Source organism: Pinus tabuliformis, chromosome 9 (genome assembly GCF_031772625.1).
Source record: "Pinus tabuliformis cultivar Carrire ecotype Pingquan chromosome 9, CPIR1, whole genome shotgun sequence".
Classification (NCBI taxonomy): Eukaryota; Viridiplantae; Streptophyta; class Pinopsida; order Pinales; family Pinaceae; genus Pinus; species Pinus tabuliformis.
The window spans coordinates 850,814,156-850,840,226 of record NC_142307.1 but is presented as its reverse complement, the minus strand read 5'-3'; the positions used below and the strand labels follow the sequence as shown (position 1 = coordinate 850,840,226).

The 26,071-nt window shown below is 39.5% G+C and overlaps 1 protein-coding gene across 1 annotated transcript in view; it reads right to left on the bottom strand.

Annotated features, from left to right (window-relative positions):
• LOC149151459 (gamma-tubulin complex component 4-like) overlaps positions 1–26,071 on the bottom strand; it is a gene marked incomplete at its 5' end in the record, with an annotated part of 418,255 nt that overhangs the window by 348,494 nt on the left and 43,690 nt on the right. Inside the window, one exon of the mRNA XM_089443166.1 lies at positions 2,532–2,630. Coding sequence (XP_089299292.1) covers positions 2,532–2,630 — 99 coding nt within the window. The remainder of the gene's footprint in view (positions 1–2,531; positions 2,631–26,071) is intronic.

The following is a 26,071-nucleotide window of genomic DNA, read 5'->3' as shown; positions in this document are numbered from 1 at the left end:
CTATGACACAAATAAATTACCTTTTACAATGTGTAACATGCCCAAATGGGTCTCCAAACTTTGACATAGACTTTATGACTTGATGACACAATCCTAAAGGCTCACAAAGGGAGCCATAACTAAAAATAAAATTCCTTGCTCATGAAACCCATGAGACAAGCATTACAATAATAATTTTATTGTTCTTCTTTACATCAATTACATAAAATCTCAATTATACATGTCATTATGAAGACCGAACCTGGTTACACTTTTCAACACATTGTGCTCTGATCTTTTGGAGAGATAGAGTTGTTAGTCAAGGCCTCGCTTTGTGACAATGTTGGATGATATGATGCTAAATAGATGGTTTACCAATCTGGCTCTTCTTATGAGAATTCTTCAAATTGAGAATGTCCAAGTACCTTGTATGGATATGAATACCTCCCTAGTTAAGAGGGAGTGTTGAAATATGTAACTAGGTTTGGTCTTCAAAATGACATATGTAATCATGATTTTATGTATTTGATGTAATAAGAAAAATAAATTTAGTGTTATTGATCTTGAGGCATGGGTCTCATGCTCAAGGAAAAATTATTTTTAAGTCAAGCTCCCATTGTGAGCTCTTAGGATTGGTCATTAAGTCATAAAGTCAATTGAGTCTTTGTCATGTATGAGAGACCCTTCTTGGGCATGTTACATATTTATTTGAGTTATTGTAAGAGTCAAAAGACCCTCCAAGACCAAGTCCAAGTGCTACTAGCAAGTCGGCCTTCAAATGAAGCAATCAACCTACACCAAGATGACATGTTGGCCTAGGATCAAGACAAGTCAGCTTACAAGCATGGGAAGGAAGCCTATATATAGGGCACTCGGCCTCATTCAAGGAGACAGATCTCACACACCAAGAAGTTCGATAAAAGAAGGAGCATCAATAAGCGAGAAGGAGAAGGATAAAAGGAAGAGAAGAAGATCGAGTTTTTGGATAGTTTTTGGGCTGAAGTTCCTCACACGTGCGAAGAATATTGGGCATCATTTGTTGCAGTATAAGTCGAAGTATGACAATCATCTAAGGAGGCCGAAAAACAAGTGAAAGTCAAGCAATCTAGCAAGCCGAGTTGCTATGGAAAAAGCCTCTATCCAAGCGAAGAAGAGAAAAGGGTAAAACCTCCATCTTTCTCCCACATGTGCAGAAACTAGGGTTTCTGCAGTGACCAAAAATTGTAGACAGAAATTGCAGGGGTCGAAAAAGAGGTCAAAGAAGTAGCTGTCACTAGAAGGAAGTTTGACTAAAGAGAAGACTCATTAAGGAGTGGCATAGACTTGGTCTTGGAGGAGTTTTGGTCAAGGGTCTAGGACTTGGAATTCATCAATTGAAGATTCTATAAGAAGAAGAATTCAGTGGGTTTTCCTCTCAAGATTGGAGAGGTTTTGGCCCTGGCTGATAGCCTATATCTTGTGTCCTTTGTCTCATTGTTATTTATGTTTTCATATCTGTTTGATGAAGAGAACACAACAATAATCAAGCTAAAGAAGAATCTAATAATCAAGAAAAATAAAAAGCATTAACAAGCAGTTATCATAAGTATCGAGAAATCACCTATACTGCTGCCCCTAGATTTCTCAACACCAAACACATGAGGAGCTTAAACTACAAGTGGTCAAAGATGCCATCCAAAGCCTAAATTCATTTAGATCATTGAACTTATGGTCTTTCCCCGTTATTCCTCACTTGTCACTTGCTCAACATCATGAGTGGTTGCCCAAGTTTGATGGAAGCAATGGTGATGCCAAAAGACATATGATTGACTTTATATGGGAAGTTAATCTTTGGATGCCTAATCTAGATGATGGTGATCTCTTTATGATGCTCTTTGCATTGTCACTTGAGGGTGTGGCTGGGAACTGATTTGCCAACTGGTAGTAACTGGTCTCCAAGTCTGGCCGTGCAACTACTCTTCCATTCAAAGATTTTGTCCCCTCGATTTTGGGTGTTAAGAGCGGAACTCACCAATCCAAGGCTACGTATAATATTTCAACACCAAGCACCTTCAACCCCAGAGATTCATTAGACAATGTCATTATGCCAGACCTGGTTTTGATCTTATTTTTGTATCTGCACTACTTCTCTTTCTATTGACTAATTAGCTATCTCTCTCTGCTCTTTGTATAGTAGTGATAGGAGTTGCTTTTGCACTCCCATTGTTTATTCACATCAATTCTACTTTGGAGTCCCATTGACAAACTTTTTCATGGACATTAATAAGATTTTCTTATCTCATCTGGCAGTCCTTTTAGCATTATGTTAGGAGATGCCTTGGCACTAATGTACCATCTTAGATGCTTTGACCTACATTTATGGTAGTTTGTTGGACATTAACAAAATTACCTTACCTTATTTTATTTTACTTTCAAGGTTGAGTCATTCCTTAATTTAAAAAATAAGCAAGCAAGGCTCCTGTTTTCAGGAGGACATGACTGTGTTGTTAGAATGACTTCCTTTAAAATTGTAAAATAATAATTTATTTAGTACTAAGCTGACAAGTATTTACCTGCTGATGAAAAATTCCCCATATTGATCTTGGAGGATACCATAGACCATCCATGCTGCTAGTTGTCGATACATAACCTGATGTCCATGCCAAAGAAGCCTGATATTCAACAAAAGAATTAATAATACAAAAAAAAGTTAAAACTACTAAGGTCAAAAATATCTATAGAGGTCCTTGTACATAAATTTGTAATATTTATGGATTTGATATGATTCCCATGGAAATGGAATAAAATTAAATATATTATATCCAGGAATGACCACAATAGGTCAATGGGACTAAGAAGAACATTTGATGACAGCAATAAACAATCCCTAGTGCATCTCCTAAGCAGTTCTAAAATCCCAGATTAAGGAAAGAAAGGGTAGACAATAAAATAGAAAAAAGGGAGGGAGGCCAAATGGGTAACCCTATAAAGTAAAAGAGATAATACTCCATGAGAAGAAATCATCCCAGTGACAATCCTCTAATTTTCAGTGTAATTTCTATCTACAAACAGCAACTTAATTTGTTTGTTTCAGAAGGCAATGACATAGAAAACAGATCCAAAGGGTCTTCACATGAGAGAATTTAGAAAAAGACAACTATGTGATGCACAGTAACAAGAAACATATTTGTCATTTGCTGTAAGCAGCATCTTTGAAGTACTAAAGGGAGAAATACAACACATGTGAATCTAAAGAAACAACACAATGCAAGTAATAAAAAAAGACTCTGCAAGACTCCAATCAAGGATGCCCTTATTCATCAGATCATATAAGTGAGCAGCTAACAACCCTGAACTACATTGCCATTTCAGCATTCATAGACTTCAAAATAAATCTCAATTGCATTTGCACAAGCTATGTGGATCCTCCAATAACTACGCACAACAATGGTCCAAACATTTTCATTATTACGATACCCCATGTACCATGTACATGTTAACACCAAAGTTCCATCATTCGGGTTCAAATCCAAGTTCACCAATGATGAAATTCAACTCAAACTCAAATTTCCCAGTAAGATTTTGAAAAGATTCGCCATTAGGTACATCCATATATATAATTCAAAATATTCCCAAAAAAAAGATGTCGTTCCATCATTGTCATTAAACATATAATATGCCCTTATGTCATTATCGCTAAAAGCAATGTCACATATTTGATTATTAAATATGATTATATAATGTATATATTTTATGTGATTTATGATTTATCAGCCACGACCAGGTCAAGCGCACACAAGAACAATCATGACTAGGGTCAACAGTGAATGTTCAATGAAGTCACCATGTCGGTCCAAGGCCATAACTCTAGACGTAAAGATTTCCTTACTCCAACTATATAGTAAAGACCATCATCACCATCACATCAAGGGACCAAGGGGAACATGTGCCATTACCAAGCAAAGTCACACAAGATCACATGTTGCAAGGGGGGAAGGTAGTTCAGGAAGGAAAGAATGCCGGGGCTACCATTACTAGGAAGAAAATCACACATCGGAAGCGAATTTCTTCTAAAAAGGCAAGGATGACCAAGAAGAGAACGAGGGCATGGCAAAAGAGTAAAAACTTTATCCAAAAAACAGTGAACCCAGTGGACTTTTATCCAAGATCTTGAAAAATGCTGAATGAATCTCAAATATTAGAAATAGCAAACCCTATGAATTAGGTTAACACCGAGTTCATAAAGTATAGCACTGTTTAAATGGAAAAAATTAGTGCTATCAGAGTCTACTGAGTCGTCAATTTTTGGACAAAACTGATCCTAGTAGTATGTTGAGTTGACCAGAGGCTGAGTTGGCACAAAAATTATGATATGGCCAAATTCAGAGATGACTCATCTGAGTCTAATAACAATGAATAACCTGTATCTTGGATAGATATTTTAACCTAGTTTTTCACTCTATAAACTCTCGAGTCTCAAGTGACCCTATGATGAACAGAGAATAAGCAACAAATTTATTTCATGATTGTAGCGAATGCTATTCCAGATAATATATAGCACGCAAATGATTCCAAAATATCTGCTATAACAATGAAAAAAGAGAATTTGGACAAGTATCTGTAGGATCTCAATAGTTTGTGCAAATAATAAATCTGATTGCATAACAGAAAGTAGGTGATAATAATTTCTTTGATCAAATTCAAGCCTGAATTTATTTCTTTATGAAACAAATTCTGTACTAATTCACATTTTTTAATAAAAGAGTCCAGCACTCATCAAGATTTTTGGCAAATTCTATGAAAAGATAGTAATAGAAGGCAGGGTGTTATCATGGTAGTTAACTGGACTTACCAGATTCAAACTTCCTAGCCCCATACCCAGATCCAAATCATCAAGGAATCACAGAATCGACAATCTGGATCCAATTATTTAGGATTCAGTCAATTTTCTTGAGGGTTCTGCTTTCTGAGATAGAATCTGTATCTTGTCATTTAGGATTCAGATCCTAAGTTCGGATTTGGTTCCAATGTTAGGGGGAACAGTTACCATTGGAGGGACCAATTCCTAAAGGTCAAGAATTGGTTCCTCCAATGGGAACCAATCCCTATTATTACCTTTGAACTCAAGTAAAGACACCACATAAAAATGATAAAATTCAGTAAAAGAAAGGCCTCTAGAAGGTCCCACACGTTGCTGACTTAGCTAATGAGAGCTATAGGAAGCCTAGTATTGCAACCCATGCATTGTATGAGAACATTGAGAGGAATCTGTCCATGCAGCGAGCGACCAAGTTTTGGTGGTTTCCATTGCATAATAATCAACCAAGGGTTTCAATTTCCAAGGCCAAGCACTAGCAGCAATCCACCAAAGGCAAACAGGCAGCACTACGGAGCAATTGGATTAAGGAAAGTTTTACGTGTCTTCACTGTTTTAGTTAGAACATAGGTCATAGGTAGCTTGTTGTTTTATATGCTTGTTTTCATACACAGCAAACGTGTTTGCCATGTGCTACTTGTTGAAATATGTAACTAGGTTCGGTCTTCATAATGACATATGTAATCATGATTTTATATATTTAATCATTAATGAAAAGAGAAAAATAAATTTATTGTTGTTATTCTTGAGGCATGGGTAACCCATGCCTCAAGAAAAACTTATCTTTAGGTCAAGCACCCATTGAGTGCTTCTAGGTTTGTCATAAAGTCAATTGAGTCGTTGTCATGTATTGAAGACCATCTAGATGGGTTGATATAGGGCTACCGAAAGAGAGTTGTAGATGTCACCTACAACTAGCACTCATGTGGTTGGATAAAAGATCCTAAAGGAAACATGACTTGGAAGAGGTAGTTGTATGAAGAAAAGCCAGATGTGGATTAGAAGACCACTTTCCAATGAAGAAAAAGGATGACATGACTGACATAGTTCATGAAGGAAAGTGATGGATGGTTGATGCCCTACAAAAAAGTCCCAAAAGATGAAGGCTCCATAATGATAAAGATGAAATTCATGACATCGAAAGGAGGAGCTCTTCAAGCAGCTGAAGGTACCATGATCTCCACCGAAGAACAAGTGAGCTGCTGAAAAAAAGTCCCTAGTTAAGAGGGAGCTTGGACAAGTCCCTAGTTAAGAGGGAGCTTGGGTAAAGGAATGGGTTGGTCATCCCTGGTTAAGAGGGAGTGACAGATATGGTTCTCTACTTCATGTGTCATGCACTAGACCAGGACTAACAGTCGTAAGTCTTAGTGAAGGCCATGAGGAGAGATAGACACATCATTCTTGTCTTCACTTTGGAAGAAAGAATGGAGGATTGGGTAAACATTTGGCATCTGATACTCTTTGAGGATGAGGTAGGGCATCCAAGATAAGAGTAGTCGTAGAGGACCGATATTCTTTGAGGACTGGGAATCCAAGATAAGAATAGTCCTGGGAGGACATACCCTGTGAACACCCGGGTGGGGTATGTGCCTTGAGAGACAATGATGATGGTGTCTATCAGTCATTGGTCTCGCCAGCATTGTGCTCTAATCTTGTGGAGAGATAGAGTTATTAGTCAAGGCCTTGCTATGTGAAAATGTTGGTTGATATGATGCTAAACAGATAGGTTACCAATCCGACTCTTCTTATGAGAATTCTTCAGAATGAGAATGTCGAAGTACCTTGTATGGATTATGAATACCTCCTTAGTTAAGAGGGAGTGTTGAAATACGTAACTAGGTTCGGTCTTCATTATGACATATGTAATCATGATTTTATATATTTAATCATTAATGAAAAGAGAAAAATAAAGTTATTATTGTTATGTTTGAGGCATGGGTTTCATGCTCAAGAGAAATTTATTTTTAGGTCAAGCACCCATTGAGTGCTTCTAGGTTTGTCATAGGTCAATTGAGTCATTGTCATGTATTGAAGACCCATTTGGGCATGTTACATATTGTAAAGAAAATTTATTTGAGTCAAAGTTGAGTCAAAAGACCCTCCAAGACCTCGTCATGGTGCAAAGATCAAGTCAGCCTACATGAAGGGACAAGTCGGCCTAAAGATAGCAATTCGTACCCCTCAAAAACCTATAAATAAGAAGGAACTCAACCTCATTTGGACACACTCTCAAGCAAGTTCGATCTCCTCAAGATAGAAGCTGGAAAAGGACAAAGAAGCAGAAGAAAAGCAAGATCGAAGTTTTGGGCCTCTCTCTCTCTCTCGTGTTAGGGTTTCTACATTTGTTGGGCAAGTCAAAGTGTTGGAAAACTATTGGGTCGAAGTTCCAGAAGAATTTGTTGGGTAGATCGAAGTTGCAAAAGAATTTGCTGGGAAGGTCAAAGTTGCAGAAGAATTTGTTGCGCAGGTCGAAGTTGCAGAAGAATTTGCTGCGCAAGTCGAAATTGCATAAGAATTTGCTGGCCAAGTCGAAGTTGCAGAAGAATTTGTTGGGCAGGTCGAAGTTGCAAAAGAATTCACTGGACAAGTCGAAATCACAGAAGAATTTGCTAGGAAGTCGAAATTGCAAAAGTTTTTGGAAAGCATTGACTTGGTCTTGGAGGGTCTTGGTCAAGGGTCATAGGTCTTGGAATTCATCAATTGAAGGTCTATAAGAAGAGAAGAATTCTTGTGGGTTTTCCTCTCAGTTGGAGAGGTTTGGCCCTAGCGGATCGCCTATATCTTGTGTTCTTTGTCTTATTGTTCTTTATGGTTTGTTAGCTATTTGATGAAGAGAATACTAATAATAATCAAGCGAAAGAAGAAAGCTAATCAAGTTAAGTAAAAATACATCACAAGGCTATCAAGTTAAGAGAAATCATCTACTCTAGTTTCCCCTAGATTTCTCAACACTACGAATCAAACTAGCACTTCAGATCAAAAATCCAAGATCAATGCTAGCCAGTGGGAACTCAAGAGGGATACCAATGTCACCACACAACTCTTTTCTCACTTAAGACCAGCTCTCCTTCAATACAAGGGAGTTGTCCTGAGGATAGATTTACTAAGACTTAGGAAATAAGGTTCAATGGTCAAATGAACAGTGGTCTTAGTAAAACAGCTTCCTTTTTGAGTTTATAAAGTTGGTATTAATGGTGGTTGATGGTGCAAAACTAGTGCAAAGATAGCATATGGAGTCATAGAGTGACAAAGAGAGATGCAAGTGGGTGGTGAATGATTGTGATCATCACCATTACAAACATGCAGAAAATCACAAGTGTTTGCAGATTTATATGGCTGAAAATAGATGAGTAAAGCCCTTTCTAAAGACAACCTTGTATGCACACACAACACAATATAGTGTGATCTTACGACTAGCTGAAAATCAATGTGAAACCTTTCACAGAAATGGCAAATCCAAAGAGACATCAACTAGAAGGTAAAAACAGCAAAGACTTTAAATAGGATGCACCTCATTCAAAGTTCCTTCCTCAACCTCTGGCTACCCTACTTGAGATCTTTATTATAGCAGAATTAATTGCATACTCCAGCAACATAAAGCGACATAAAATTGAAGGATAGACAGCCACACATGGATGAAACTCCACAATCACATAGCTCCAAAAAAGATCTTCAATAAAAGCTAAGTCAAAAGGGCATAATGTCTCCTCCAACCATCAACACCCATTACAACAGGATGAGCTCATATTAAATAGATGAAGAGCTCAAAACACCCTCCATTAAAATAGCAATATCCAATGCAAAACCCTGTATCTATGCTATGGAGGAGTAAACTAACAATATCCTCCAACCAGTGTTGCAGGAATCGCCCCCCCCCCCGGAGGATCCAAACCCGGAACCGCGGTTCGGAGCGAACCGTCCCGGAATCGATTTGGGAATCGCGATTCTGAGGAGGAGGGGGCGCGGTTCCGTCTTTTATACGCGGTTCCTGCCATATAGGTTGCGGCCACCCCGGAACCGCGGATCCGAGGGCGGTTCGGGCACGGGGTGGCGCCAAGCTTCCGGCCCGGAACCGCACGCCACCCGCACGGTTCCCAGGCGATTCCGGAAGCAACCCGCGGCATCATTTTTTTAACTTGATTTTTTTTTAATTTGTTTTAACTTGAGTCTTAACTAGCATGAGGGGGTGGGTTAGGTTGGTTTAGGGTGAGTCTAGGGTGACTTTAGAAAAGAATAAAGCCCCCATTCTCTTCTCATTTTCTCACTTTGAGTTTATGAGAGTTGGAGAAGAGAAGAGAGGAGAGGAGAAGAGAAGAGAGGAAAGGAGAGGAGAAGAGAGGAGAGCTTGGAGGAGTGAAGAAGGAGGAGCTAGGAGAAGGAGGAGGAGCTTGGAGCAAGAGCTTGGAGGACTTCATCTACAAGAGCTAAAGAGGTAAGTTCAAACCCCAAACTCCCTTGTTTTTTTGAAAAAAAAATTGTATTTTTCTCCTCCCTCTCCTACTCTTTCCCATTGTTTCTACTTGCTCCTTTATTTACAGGTTGTCCACCACCTATATCCATATTCCAAGATGGTGTTCTTTTGGCTTCTATGTATCATTCCACTCTTGGTTTTAATGATGGCAAGGGTGAGGAATAGAGGGGAAGAGGAAGGGGATGAACTTGGTCCTAATAGTAGTGACCCAATGTATGATGAGGAGGAAGGGTTTGAAGAGGAAGGGGATGAACTTGAAGAGGACACTGAAGCACAAGATGGGAAAGGTACATCAAATCCCTTGTGGACCTTTGTGACCAAACTTGAAGGGGGAAAGGGTGGTGGATCTTACAAATGGATGTGCCCTCATGGTTGTCATGGAGGAAAACCATATACGGGTTCATATACCCGTCTGAGGAGGCATCTTTGTGGGGTGCTAGACAGTGATGAAAGAAAGGGTTCCGTGGGGGTAACCATTTGCCCAAACATTTCAAGTGAACAAAGACAAAAATACATCAAATTAGAGATGGCTGCACAAGGAAAAAACAAGAAACAAAAAACTCATTCTGAATCAAGTGCAACCTCTAAATTTGGTAGTTGCCCATCTCCTCATGGTACTTTTGCAACCTCTGGAGGTAGAAAAACAATAGGGGATTTCCTTAATGTTACTGGGAGGGATGATGTGGATGGAAAGATAGTCCGTTTTCTTTGTGCTTGCGGTGTACCATTCAATGTGCTTCGCTCTCCCTATTGGCATGACATGGTAAAGGCCATCAATGAAGCCCCAAAAGGATACAAGGCCCCCAACTATGAGAAAGCTAGAACAGTGTTATTAGAAAGAGAAAAAGCTAAGGTTCAAAGAGCTTTGACACGTTTTACACATGAGTGGGTGGATTATGGGGTATCCATTGTATCAGATGGGTGGACAAATATTAGAAACCAACATTTGATAAATGTTCTTGGTGTTTCTTCTAGTGGTGCAGTATTTATTGCATCTCATGACTCCTCCTCCATCAGTGCAACTGCACAAAACATTGCAGATCTCCTATTGAAATCAATCAAAGATGTTGGTCCGAATAATGTGATTCAAGTGATCACAGATAATGCAGCAAATTGTAAGTTAGCAGGAAAAATTATTGAGCGTACTCATCCACACATCTTTTGGTCTGGGTGCCTGGTTCACACATTGAACCTTTTGATGCATGATATTGTGAAACACAAAGATTGTGGGTGGATTGCTGAGGTTTACAGGAAAGGGAAGCAGCTCATTAAATTCATCACAGGGCATACAAGGGTAAACTACTTCTATGGCACTTACTCCAAGTTGCAATTGCTTAAAATTGCAAAGACAAGATTTGCTAGTTATTACCTCACCTTTAGGCGGCTAGTGAGGGTGAGACAAGCTTTAACTAATCTGGTGTGTGCTGAAACATGGGATGAAATTAACAATGACACAGATGGTGCTAATGAAGTCAAGGACATTGTTCTTGACAGTTACTTTTGGTCACAGGTTAAATATGTTTTGCAATTCACCAAACCAATTTATTACATGATCAAGTTTGCAGATTCAGATCGACCAGTAATTGGGGAGGTGTATGAGCAAATGGATAGCATGTTGGGGCAGATTAAAGACATTGTTGAGCCTAGAGATACCACCTTGTACAATTATATTCGTGAAGAGGTGGTAAAACGATGGGATAGCCTAAATGTTCCATTGCATGCATTAGCATATGTTTTGACACCTAAATACTATCATCCATCATGGCTTTCAAAACCAGCACCTGGGGGGGGAGTCAGGAGAAGACCACACCAAGATAAAGAGGTTCACGAAAAATATATGGCTGCATTGAGTAGATTAATCCCTGATGAGGAGGAGGCTGCATTGGTACGGAGACACGTGAGCAACTATACGAGCAGCACTGGTCCATTTTCGAGCATGCATGCAATTCAAGATCGAGAGAATTTTTCTGCTCTTGAGTGGTGGAACATGCATGGAGGGCCTACTCCACTTCTACAGAGTTTGGCATTGCGGGTGCTATCACAGGTGGTAAACACTTCTTCTGCAGAGAGGTGTTGGAGCTCTTATTCTTTCATCCACAGTGTTAAAAGGAACAGGTTGAATTTAGACCGGGCAGAGAGCTTGGTTTATGTTCATTACAACTTGCGATTGTTGTCCCATTACTGTGAAGATGCAAAGTCTAATAAAGACTTGTTGACTTGGGACAAGAATCCAGAGGAGCCCAATTTGGAGGATGGAGTGTTGCGACTAGAGCAATTAGAGGATTCTCTTATCCAGGTATGTCCATTGTGGTATGAATTTTCCAATTTTCCCTTATAAAGAATTCATGTTTTTAATTTTTTTGTTAACTAGTGTTTTTTTTTTGCATGAATTTTTTGAGCGATTCTAGGATGATGACACGGGTGTTGATATGCCACCACCCCCACCCCCATCTGGTCCCTTGGTTTCTACTAGAGGAGGTTCTTCTTCATCAGTTCCAGTGCCACGACTTACACAGGGACCATCTTCTTCATTGCCACCACGTGGAGGCCCGCCATCACGTTCTATTCGCGGTGGAAGGAGGAGAGATTAGTAGATATATTCACAATCTACTTCTTTTTGTCATAGATTACTCATTAGACTTGTAGACTTGTGAATTTGAATTTTGAACCTTTTTGGCTTGGCGGTGACCAAGTGACATATTTTGTAAACATTATTATTTGAATTTTGGACATGACAAATGTTGACAGTTGCTCACTTGCTAGATAAATCATAATATGCTCTATGTTTTATGTTTTATAATATGCTTAAATGTTTTATGTTTTATAATATGCTTCAAAATTTGATGTATGTTTGTAATAGCTAGAATATAGATGATTGTTGTACATACTAGTAACTACAATGGAATCATGGATGCCATATCTATCTTGATTTATGCAAAAATATGCATGTTTTCATGTCTTCTACAATTAATTTGGTATTTGGGATGTTTGTTTTGAGTATAAATGCAAAAAAATATAAAAAAAATATATATATATAGCAGACGCTTCCGCGGACGCTTCGCTCCCTAGATTTTTGGAAAATGACGCTTCCGCGCTCCGCGCTTCCGCTTCGCGCTTCCGCTTCGCTCCCGCTTCGTGCAACATTGCCTCCAACTAAATCACGACAATTCAAAAACCCTAAACAATGAAATATTATTAAATGGCTCAAGTAATAAGCTGCCACATCCATCTCTTGTTCAAAACCTCTTAGGGGGTTTGACCATGCAGAAAATTCCAATAGGACCGCATATAAACCTCCATGCAAGAGATTCAAATAGGGTTGTTGCCTCAAAATCTAGCAGGTTGCAACAATGAGGTAGATTGCCATTGTCACCTAAGCAATCTTCCTCCTACTCTTTAGTATGATTTCACTCAAAAGGGAGGCTTCCCAGTGATCACCTGAAGGGATGTTCTAGGTTATAAGGTTCAATGGTGATATAAATATTACCACCAACACTCATACACAATTGCCCTGGATCAATTCGGCCCTAGATAAATTCCCTAGTGGCTTACCTTAAAAGGCTTAGAAAATAGACAAGAAGGAAAAATATTAAGGTTTTCAAATTCTTTGATCAACACAAAGGTTTCCAATGCCTAGTCATACTTGGGTGATGGAGTCTTTAGGGCTACTTCAAGAGATAAAGGACAAATGCTTGGAGTAAGGGGAGAAAGTTCTTGTTTCCACTTATATACGTTGAAATTCCAATGCAAGGCAGAATTTCTAAACATGATAATTACTTGTGAAGTCATTTAGTGTTCTTCTTTTCTTTTTCCTTTCTTATAAATCAAGCAATTACCATTCAAAATAAGAAAATAGAGATCATAATGCACAAGAGACAAGAGACACCAGAAATTAGGCTGCAAGCCAAGGGAAAACCCAACAACAATCCTTCTCTTATAGAATCAGATTAAAATGAGATATCCAAGACCAAGACTGGCACCACAATGTCAAGTCAAACCCTCCTCCAAGTCACCTCCAATATCAAAGTCAACGATGGTCAAACTATCCCAAATTTGGTCAACTCTTGAAATTTCGACCCATGAAATTTCGGGCCTGCAATATCACAGAAAAATTCGTCCTTCAATTCTGAAATTCATTCAAGCAAAAATTATCTCTTCTTTTACTTCAATTCTCTCTCCTTTGACTTCTGGTTTTTGTCCTCCTTCGCATGCTTCAGATGTGTTTCTTCTGTGTGAACGAATGAGCTCTCAAATGAGTCGAAGTGCCTCTTATAGTTGTCCAAGAGGGTGAAATAGGTGACTCTTGGCAGCCCAAGATGACTTGTTCCCAAGGAGGGCTGACATGACAACTTTTGGTGGACTTTCACTCAACATAAAAAATTCCTTTTCTTTTCTTTACAAAAGTCTAAATGGCACTTGACTCAAATATATTTTCTTTCTGACTCTTTGACTCTATAAGCATGAAGAACATGCTTTGACCAAAATAAAATAATAATAATAAATATGTCAACGATAAAAATTATATTTTAATACATTATGAAGACCAACAATATAAACACATTTTCAACAATATAAACCCTAACTATCTTTTTTGTGAGGGGAGAAATTAAATAGGAGAGGCACACAAGGAGGTCTCCTATGGTTTTCAAGGAAGAGATATTCAACATGCAAAAATTATCCAATATTTTCCATAAACAAATTGCATTTAGTCATGGAGAATAGAAAAACCCTAGCAATAATTAATTACATGTAAAACAATAAAAAAAATTGCAATAAACTTACAATTCTTCCATGAAAAAGACTTATTCAATCCCAAAAATACATCTCCAAGACATAAGCCAATCTCCAACAGCAAGAGTTGTTGATTTTTCATAGGATCTTCTAACTGATAATTGCTTCTTATGATTTCTTACATTAATCTTCTCTTGCATTCAAATTCAACATAATACAGAGAAAATCTTCAACAGTAGAACAAAATTGATAGTAGGATCATAAAGAGATAGCCAACAAGAAACACAAGTATTTACCCTCGGAAAACCCACTTGGGGGAAAACCCCAGCAACCTTTTCCTTAGAGAAATTATTCAAGTCAATAGAGATACATCTAAGTCAAATTCACAGCCCTAGTCACACCTAGTCAAACTGCCCACTAGACAAGTCAATATGTTGCCCAACAAATTCGGCCTAGTCTACTCTAGTAGGGTCGAATTTCGGCCTTCTTCTTCGCCTAGGAAAACTCAGTTTCGCTGCCTAGATAAGCCCAGAAACTCTGCCACAAATTCGTTCTTTCTCTACCTTGGATTCGTCCTATTATGTGTCTTAGATCTGCCCTATCTTTCTGCCTCAGGAGATCCGAATTGCTTGCTTGAGGGGGACAAAACCTTTATATAGTGTTCTAGTGAACCAAATGGGTGTGACCATAGGGGCAAGCCAAACTAACTTCATGGACAGTTGACTTTATGTTTTGGAGCTAAAAATTCAATTTTAGAAATTCAAAATTTTCTCTTTTGAATCCAACATGAAGAACATGTCTTATATTAAAAATTATATGTATTTCATGGACTAAAATGATATGACGAACATGTCTTATATAATTCAAGGGCCAAACTATTAATTATGAAGAACGACCATAGCTACAAAATTCAACACTCCCTCTTAGCTAGGGAGGTATTCATAATGATTATCCAGATGTTCTCTTGCTGACAAATTTCTCTAAGAAAAGGTTATAAAAATTCATCATCAGCAGCACCATTTAATTACATCATCAGCGACTCTAACTCATGGTAAATCAATAGCATCAACTAGTTACCATAATTCCAGTCGGTAACTCTAACCTATGGTGCACAATAATCCTGGTCGTTACTCCTGACACATGGTACATCATTAGCATCAACTAGTCACCATAATTTCGGTCCCTCTGACACATGTTGAAAAATGTATCTAGTGTCGGTCTTCATAATTGTGCTTGAGTCATGATGTAATGTGTTTGTCAAAAGAAAGAAAAGAAAAATTTATTATAAAAGAAATTGACTAATTAAAGTGTGGGTTTCATGCTTGGGTCAATGATTTTTAGGTCAAAGCCTCCATTGAAGGCTTCTAAATCTTGTCTTGAGTCAATAGAGTCATTGTCAATTTTGTTAGACCCTTCTTGGGCTCTTGTATCATGTAAAAAGAATTATTTTTGAGTCAAAAAGGTCATTTGTCACCTCCACACCAAGTCGGTCTGGATTAGGGCTATTTGACCCAACAGAAAGGCTATATATAGAGATGCAGCTCGACCTATTTGAAGCACTCACTAAACAAGTTCGATCTACAAGAAGAAGCAGAAAAAAGAGCAAAGTTGCAGAAGAAGGAAAGAAGAAGCTAGGAAGACCTATATCGAGTTCTTGGGCAATCTATCTCTAAAACGTGCCAAGTTTCTGAGTTGTTGCTAGGGCCGAAATTCTGAATCTACTACAGGCCTGAAAATTTGTAGCTAGGGGTTGAAATTCTGGATTGAAGTTGCATTTGAAAAGATGACACTTGGAAACTTTGACAAAGATCATCTACTAGAAGGAAAGGTTGACATAGTAACTGGAGGAGGTCTGTGTCTAGGTCTGCAGGGTCTTGGATTGTCTCATTGTGATTTACTAGTGAAAGAGTTGGACTGGGTTTTTGTTAAAATTGACAATTAGGGCCAAACTCCATGTGGGTCATCTTATTTAAGGCAGTTGATATTTTTCTTGGATCCCTCTCATTGAGAGGTGGAGGATTGATCTAAAGATCATTCGATTCCAATAAGTATTCATGGAGTTATGAATTTATTTGTGTTATAAGACAATTCGACAAGGTCGGCCAGCAACCAAACTGCCCCCACTTGTGCTCAACGTTTTAGTATAAATAGAGGTAGCCTTCAAGTCATTTACACACACTCACACTCTTGTGATCTCTCTCTTCATTCTGTTTTGGGTTTTGATGAAGGAGAGATCTAGAGGGAGTGCCCTAGGCTCTACGCTGCCCTAATGAAGAAGCCCTAACCAGCCTTAACACAGTCATGGAGGAGACTTCTATAGCGCAGCAAGGAGAAGTTCTAACTGCCCTAAACGCAGGTCTAGAAGAGACCCTAATCTGCTGCCCTAGAGAGGAGATCTAGCCCTAGCTGCAGATCTAAATGGAGTCATAGCCACAGTTACAAACAAGCCCTAGCCACAGTCATGATAAAAGCCCTAGCTGCAGGTGGAGAGGAGACTTAGCCGCAGATGAAGAAGAGCTCTAGCAGCAGTTAAGGAAGAGGTCTGGCCGCAGTTAAAGGAGGCCTAAATCCGCAGTAAAGAGAGGCTAGATTCACAGCAATTGAGGAGACCTATACGCAGCTAGAAGAGGAGGCCTAATCTACAGTCAAGAGGAGCTCCAATACGCTATCAAAAGGAAGTCCTAATCCGCTGTAAAGTGTAGCCAAAATCTGCAGCAGAAAAGGAGACCTAGCCACGTAAGAAGGACCCTCATCATAAGCATGAAGAAGCATGGAAATCTATGTGTGTTGTAGGTGACAACATGTTAAATAAGAGAGTTACAAAGCATGAGTTGAGGACTGTTACCAAGGCTGGGAATTCGTTGTCATAAGGAGAAGCAGTGCATTGTAGAAGTCTGCTCTCTAGGCCGAGTTTGTTGGGCAGTAGGCCAAGTTTAGGGGTGCAAGGTCAGAACCTTAATCTAAGTTCTGGATGGATAGTTTGTGTGGGCAACTATCTTCAATATAAGGTTATGACTGTGTTGTATGTTATCTTGTGAACACATGACAGTGATATCTTCAGTCTGATGTATGGCATGTCAGATATATACATGCTGTAATGAATGGACAGAGATTCAGTGATGATTGATCAGAGATCCTAGTGTTTAATAATGTTCTTACTACAGTGGTATTTGGGTTTATGACTGTATGAAACAACAGTGCCATGATGCCATATCCTGTGATGTCAAGTGAAGGACAGTCTTGTGGAAGGCAGTGACAGCCTTCCCTTAGAGGACAATTGCAAACAAATCTGGGCAGATTTTGTGACTGTTAGTTGACTGCACTTTGGACTTGTTGAAGGAGTCTAGTTGCTCTGCTAGGCTGTAAGCCATAGCAAGCAGCTAAGACTGGTGAGTGTAAATGGTTGCAGCATATTGGATGCAGTGATGGATGCAGCATGATGGGTGCAGCATTGGGTGCAGCTCAGTGATGGGAGCAGCACAGTGATGAGAGCAGCTCAGTGATTGGGAGCAGCACAGTGACAGGTGCAGCAGTATGAAGTGTACAACATGGTCATGAGGTCCAGCATTGTGATGATGGGTGCAGCATGGTGTAGCACGGTGAGGTGCAACATGATGACGAGATGCAGCACAATGATAGGTGAAGGAGTCACCTTGGAGAATCAGTTGAAGCAGCATGTCTTCAACTGATCTCATGTATCTTCTTCTTAAGAGATGATCTATGCTCTTATCTAGATAAGTCAAAGTGTTGACTTCTGTTGTAAATGTACTCTCTCTCTCTCTCTCTGTTGAACTATTCAAGAACATATAAGAAGAATTGATCAAGGGTTTCCCCACATTGGGGTTTGTCCCTAGCTAGTGCCACATCTTATGTCCTCTTGTCTTGGCTTGTCTTCTACGATTTATGTTTATGTTCTATCTGCAATTTACTTTAACGCTGATGTGATTGCTAATCTGGAAAAGATATTGAGCTAACTGTGAAAATTTAAATAAATTGCTCTAAGCATAGAACATACCTAAAATTAATACTTTTCCCCTGGAGAGGGGTTTTGCCCTCGCTGAGTGCCTACATCTTGTGTCCCTTGTTGTGATCTCCGTTATTTGGCATTTGTTTTGATGAAAGAAATATAATAAATTGAAAGAAGAACTAATAAGAAGAAAAGAGCAATCACAAGAAAATGTCAAAGTCTAAGAGAAATTTACCTAAAGAACCTAATCTATATGATGCCTTAGATTTTTCAACATGTTATTACTAATTAGAGCAAGGTTTGTTTGTGTAAGGGCGGAAAGGTCAGCAAGGCTATACGACAACATCAAACCAAAATTTTGGGTTCATTCAAGAAGCCCTAGTCATTGTATAGGTGTGTACATTTGTCATGATCTGAATTTTGGATGTGAATTCTGCAATTTCTCAAAAATTCTAGCATTTTGGTATATTCAAAATCAAAACTGATTTAAACAGGAAGCCAAGGTACCTATTACAAAGTTCTGGGCACAAATATTTGTTGAAAGGTCTAGCGTGAAGCCAGCAATCATGTAACATTCATATATATATATATATATATATATATATATATAGATATATATAATCCAAGCCTGAACTGTCATCTAAAAGAAAGCTGATTTTTCACAACAAAAGGAGTGTCTCCAAGAACCAGAGCATCATATATACTAAGAAGCATTCAAAAAGCTATTTCTCTTTGGAAAGAAGTGAGAAATTATAAATCTAAGATCTAGTCTACAAAAGGAGCTACAGGCAGTCAAGGAATGCAACAATGATAAGTCTCTTTATTTGTTAAATCATATCTTGGAAACCTATAGCAGAGCTGTTAATTTTAGTTAACAATGGTATGTTCTATGCTTAGCACAATTACTTCAATGTCCTTTTAGCAACCCAATGACAATTTCCAATTTAGTTTCCAAAAGCAATCACATTAACCATAAATCACATTGACAGTGACTGTAGATAGAACATGAACAATATAAAGCAGAAGACAAGCCAAGACAATAGAACACAAAACTTGGCGAATGTCAGGGAAAAACCCCAAGATGGGGAAAGCTTTTTGATCAATTCTTCTTATTATTATATCAAATGTTCAGCAGAGAGAGAGAGTACAATAAAGTCAAAATTGACTTGCCAAATGATGATCAAAGCAGCCCTGTCAAATCTGCAATTTCCCTGTAGCAGTCAACAGCCCTAACCAGAAAGTCAACGCTGGTCAAGACAGCAGCAAACTGTCATCAATGCAGCTCAGTCATACCCAGTCAAACTCGGCCTTCTAAGGTGGTCAAAGTCAGCCCAAAATAGCCATGAAACAGCGATCAAACTATGAAAAATTTTGAAGACCAGATTCACCTATTGCAGCAAACTAATATTACTTCTCCTACTTGTTAATTCATGCAAGTTATTTATTGTGTTACACTGTAAATATTGAAGTAAATATGACTGCAGCTTTCACTAATTAAATTATATGCGGAAACAAGAACTGAGCAATAAGAAATAATACACACAAGTGACATCGTTATTTTTGGACAAATGTCCCCGGAAAAGCCCAATGCAGGAAAACCGGTGCAGCAGTTGAGGGTTTGTATTATGCAGTAGTTTCTGAATACAATTCTTCAAATGCCCAAACTGGCAATCCTATACAGAGATCTCACTGGACAAAAGATAGTGAGATGATCTCACCCTGTCACTGGAAAATTTGGCACTGATTTGCACTGGAGATGAGCCTCTGCGCAGCACTACATCACACCTACGCAATTATTGTGTCACTGTTGTTGGGACTGCGTTGCACCTCCTCTTGATCTCCTAGTAGCTGGAAACTTCGACGCTCTGGCCTCCCGATCTCACACCTCGGCTCTGACACTAGATCCCAACTATTCCCCAGTAGAAATAAATACGGACTCCCTCTCAAGCTCTACACTGCCACAGCATAGCTTTGCGCTGGCCTCTGCATGGCACTGCACTGCCTCTCTAGACTACTCTCTGCCCTCTCTACCTTGCACTCTCCGGATCAAAAAAACTTCCTCTAGAAAACTATCCCTGCCTCTCACTGCAAGAATCTCCTCGATAATCTCTTCGGTTGCTCTCTTGAGAAATCGATCTCTTGATCCCACTCGATGTGTCTTCCAAATGCCCATCGAAGTCCTTCTTATAGTCTTCTCGTTGAGTAATCAACGGCCCAGATTAAATTCTAATCAATAGCTCATATCATATTGACTCGATCTCCGTCTTTTTTTAGAAGATTCACACCCAGCTTTATTAATACCCTTTAATTATTTTAATTTCCTAAGTTTAGACTTAGGCATCCATTAAAAATGATTAATTATTTTAATAAAACTGTCTCCAGGTGGAATTTCCCAAAACGATTCCTGGGTATTCTGAAATACATGTGTCCTAGCCTCCCTGCAAATTTTGAGGCTTAGAGCACATCCGATGCTACCATAAATCAACACTCCCTCTTAGCGAAGAATGTGCTCTAGTAATGCAACCTGCTGAAGCATCACCTTGACTCTATAACATCTCCCTCTGCGCTGTTGATGTCTGACATCACTGCCCACCAACTATTGCACAAATGTTGCATCTATGTTGCCGCTGACTCTACATGTTGTTGCCAACTGCATCTGCACTGCAACTTTGTTGTTGTTGCAACAAAAAAACATCCAAAATACTGAACCAAAGGTGTTCAACGTGATGCATCTATTGCTGGAGTTCTGACTGCTGCTAGTCTCTGCGCTGACCCTCTGAAGTCTTTGTGTTGCTGTTGACTCTGCACTGCGCCAACTGCACTGCTTCCAACTCTACTTTGTGTTGCTCAGTCTCTGGCTCTCCTAGCCACTGCAACTGTCACTTCGGCATTCCTTTGCACCAACTGACATTAGTCCATCCTGCTACGTCTGATATGGGCTCCCGTGGCAAGGTATTAATCCAAGAGGTTGTTCCACAAGGATACTGCCCATCTACAGTTCTTTCGAACTACAGTAATAGATCACCTCACCTCTCCCCTTGAGGTATTTGGGAAATCATGGCAAACTCCTCCTCCTCGATCCTTGCGGTTGCAACCTATGGATCATGTTTCTCGTCCTTGTCCTTCTTCTTGAGAGGACACTGCGTAGCATAGTGACCAAATTCACAACACCGGAAACATTTGATCTTAGAAACGTCCTTCTTCTTCCTCCGCTGCTCCTGCTGCCCCTTTGATGCAAGAGTTGCATTCTCCTCCTCCTCCTTAGGCTTCGTCCCACTGTTGTTGCTGCCCCTTTGATACAAGAGTTGCATTCTCCTCCTCCTCCTTGGGCTTCGTCCCACTGTTTTTGCTGCCCCTTTGATGCAAGAGTTGCATTCTCCTCCAAGTACATCTTCCACTACTCGAAAGATCCTTGATACAACGTAGCCAAGGCATCCCACATCTCTTTGGCCATCCCTTTGTCAGCAATGTGACATACAACGTGATCCCTCACTCCGTCGAGGATCAACCACTTGGCCTTCGCCATCTCAGCCTCGTACTTCTTGAGCGGATCTGCATCGGCGGGTACAGCTACCACACTATCGACATAGAATTTGAGATCATGCTCATCTAGAAGGCAAGAGATCCTAGCCTTCCAGATTACATAATTGGATGCTTCGTCCAATCAATCTTGATCTCTCAGCCCATTAGCTGCCATCTTTGCCAACAAAAAGTCGAATTGCTCCCTCTCTCCTCTGCGTAGCTGCTAGGCTGGCCTACGCACTCCCTGTTGGAGTTAGTAGATCTGCTCCTCACTACTGCTGCTCAGCAATTGAGAAATAGAATTCCTTGGCTCGGAATTCACTGAGGAAGAAATTCCCTCAAAAAGTGTCTTCTTCCTTCTTTTGTCGCTTTTCTGACCCAGCAAACACTGCAAAAAACTGTGTCCCATGTGAAGACTACTCTGTGTTGAATCTGTTGCTACGCTGCTCCCTCTGCCACTAACAAATCACGAACTAGAAATCTTACCTCTCTGTCAACTCACTCAGAGAGAGATTTTCCTCGAGAATCTTTCCCTCCTGGCCTGGACTGCGCAATCCCTCTGGGGATTCGATCTGCTGCCTACGCAGCACTTCGATCTCCCTCCTTCTCTTCAATGTTGGGCTCTTCCAGTCTGCTCTCTTGCTTCACCTGCGCTCTGATACCATGTGAAAATTTGAAGACCCAAATCCCCTACTGCAGCAAACTAATAGTACTCCTACTTGTTAATTCATGCAAGTTATTTACTGCATTACACTGTAAATATCGAAATAAATACGACTGCAGCCTTCACTAATTAAATTATATGCGGAAACAAGAACTGAGAAATAAGCAATAACACACACACAAGTGACACTATTGTTTTTGGACAAATGTCCCCGGAAAAACCCAACGGGAAAACTGGTGCAGCAACTGAGGGTTTGTATTATTATGCAGTAGTTTCTGAACACAATTCTTCGAATGCCCAAACTGACAATCCTATGCAGAGATATAACTGGACAAAAGATAGTGAGATGATCTCACCCTGTCACTGGAAAATCTGGCACTGATTTGCACTGGAGATGAGCCTTTGCGTTGTCTCTGTGCAGCACTGCGTCACACCTACGTAGTTACTGTGTCACTGCTGTTGGGACTGCGTTGCACCTCCTCTTGATCTCCTACTAGCTGGAAACTTCGGCCCTCTGGCCTCCCGATCTCACACCCTAGCTCCGGCAGTAGATCCCGACTGTTCCCCAGTAGAAATACAGACTCTCTCTGAAGCTCTACGCTGCCACAGCGTAGCTCTGTGTTTCCTCTCCAAACTACTCTCTGCCCTCTCTGCCTTGCACTCTCTGGATCAGAAAAACTTCCTCCGGAAAACTATCCCTGCCCCTCACTGCAAGAATCTCCTCGATGATCTCTCTGACTGCTCTGCGCTGCTCTCTTGAGAAATCGATCTCTTGATCCCACTCAATGTGTCTTCCAAATGCCCATCGATGTCCTTATAATCTTCTCAATGAGTAATCAACGGCCCAGATTAAATTGTAATAAATGGCTCAGATCATATTGACTTGATCTCCGTCTTTTTCTAGAAGATTCACACCCAGTTTTATTAATACCCTTTAATTATTTTAATTTCATAAGTTTAGACTTAGGCATCCATTAAAACTAATTAATTATTTTAATAAAACCATCTCTGGGTGGAATTTCCCAAAATGATTTATGGATATTCTGCATTCTGGAATACATGTGTCCTAGCCTCCCTGCAAATTTTGAGGCTTAGAGCACATCCGATGCTACCATAAACCAACACAAACTTGGTCAAAATCTGAACTTTTGTCCTGTGGTCAACCCAGTCAACATGCCCAAAAAACCTTGGTTCCTGTGCTAGTTAATGCAACCTTCCAAAACCGAAATTTTGGCACAAAAAACGCAGTCAAAGGAGGTCAAAAAGGCCCTAGTCAACACTGGTCAAACCCTGCAACAAATCCTGAAATTCGGCCCTGTAATTTTTCCTGAAATTCGTCCTTCTTCATTGCCACACGTGTGAGGAAAAGAGATGCCCAATAAGTTGTACGAACCAATCAGATGAGGAGAGAGAAGAATATGTTGATTTGATGAAGTGCCAAATGAGGGTGGAGGTCTCTCTTATTTATACAAGTCGTTGAGGGTCAAAAGACATGTCTGTTGGGCTTCATGAGCCTACATGATGATGTGGCCGACCTTGACAATTTGCACATGTGGGCTTGACCTCAAAAACATATTTTTCCTTGTCCAAATTTGATGATCTTTAGGTCGATTTTGGTCCTCTCGAAAAGAGGAATTCAATGCAATAATCATCTCCATCAAATGAGCTGTCCAAAGTAGAATTTTGGCCCTAGTTGCCAATTTTAACAAGAGCTGAGAGACTATTGAAGACATTTTGAAAGGTATAAGTGATAGAAAGTAGAAGACATTTTGAAAAGGAACAGTCTCCATGAAAGAAGTGATAGAAAATTACCTTAAAGTTGTCATAAAAATCAAGAATAACAACACTGTTGTTTGGAGGAAGTCAAGGTCTCAAAGAAATGTCTGTCCACCTTTATAGAATATTATGGCATCCAAAAAGGCCTTATAGCAGCTTCTACAATCATGAAGGACAAAGGTATGTATAATATATTCTTTTGTTAAGGGTCTAACATAAATTATTTTAGGATTAGCTACTTATATGATTCTAGAGTTTGTTGTCTTCAGTATCAAAAGTTATTGATATTGGTATTGATATCTAAACCCTAGGTGGCACATGAAAACTCCAGTCATATAGTAACCCTGACCCTAATCGTTTAGTACTCTTGACTTCTAGGGTTTAGAAGTAATCTAGGGTGTCGAATAAACCCTAGTGTTAATTGAAGACGAAGATAATTTGATTTTTGCTAGATCTAGGGTTTGTATATAGAAACCCTAGGATTCCATCCTCCATTGTTCCATGAAACCCTAGATTGTCAAATTTTTGGTATCGCATGTTTTGTCTGGTTGTATGTGTCAATAAATATTGCAGGTATAAAAATTATGGCTAAATTCAGAAGGAGCACTTCAATGAAGGAAACCTTACAAGGTTTGTAAAAGGAGCAACTCCAAGTATGTCTAAAACCTTAAGAACTTCTTCAGGACACAATCATTTTGAAATTAATCACTAACTTTCTTATGTTTAGGTCTTCTGAATCATAACGATAGGTGGACCGGTTGGTCACCGGTTCCAATTTTGAATACCTTGCTTGAGGCTGCACGTGTGGGGACAATTTTGACAAGCATATTTGATCTCTGTTTGACCGAACTTTGACCAGAGTTGACTGAACTGCAGTTGACTGCAAGAGGGCTGCACATGTGAACTGTTGACAGCAGGGATCTGACCACAAATCGCAGGGTTGACTATAGTTGACCGCAGGCCAATTTGACCAAGCCAAGTTGACCAGCGTTGAATTTCTGATTTTTTGCTGGTTTGACCAGCGTTGGCCAGCAGAGGTTTTGACTAGTATTTGACTTGGATTATTGGCACAAATTTATAAACAAATCGCTGATTTGTAAACCTTGCTGAAGAATAATTTCTCCCAAGGAAAGTTGCTGGGTTTTCTCCCAAAGTTGGGTTTCCCAGGGTAAAAATAGTCTATTTTGTGCATGATTGTCTTTCTGTGATCTTAACTGTTTCTGTTGTATTTACTATTGAGATTTTCTTAAGTGTAATTATTCAATTATAGCAGTGGCATAAAACACTGGTTGAAAATCATTAGGAAGTAATTATACAACAGAAAATTGTATTCTACTATACTTGTCATAGAATTTCAACACTTACAGCAGCTATTGCCCTCATACCATGCATATTCAGCCTTCATAGTGACTGGACCCCATATGCCATATTGGACTTTTAGCACTAGTCTCATTCGATCAACCAACCTTAAAACCAATTTAAATAATCATATAAAAAATTGTTTTGCTAATACAATTCTTCATACCACCTTGAACTTTCTTTATTTATGTATTAGTGATTCTAACCCTAGAGACACCCCCATTGTGCCAGAGGAGAGCTAGTCTTCAGTGAGAAGAGGGTTGTGTGGTGACATTGACAACCCTCTTGAGCTACCCTTAGGCATGCACCAATCTTTGGACTTTGGTGCTCCAGTGCAGGAATAATCAGTAATAAAGTTGATGATATTTTTCTCAACAAATACCATGATTGTTTGACCTTTTATATGCATATGAAATGTCTGTCTTAGCTCTCATTATCTCTATTATTGTTTAAAGCACCATCACAAACGTTTTATTGTCTTTTAGTAGAAGAAGGAAAGCCAAAGGCAACAAGGCCAACTTTCTGTCACAATTAAGCAAGATCTTTAACAAAGCTATGAAGATAATATTTTATCTTAAAGTTCTGAGAGAGATGTTATATAAGATAAAACTTATTCATGCAGCAGGTGGAATAACAAGTTACTCCCCTGTAGAAAGCGCTTATCTTTTACCTGAGTTATTTCTCAGATATGCTGCTTCAGTTAACTGAGACAAAGTCCAAATGGCATTAAGATTGCTCCGAGCTCGA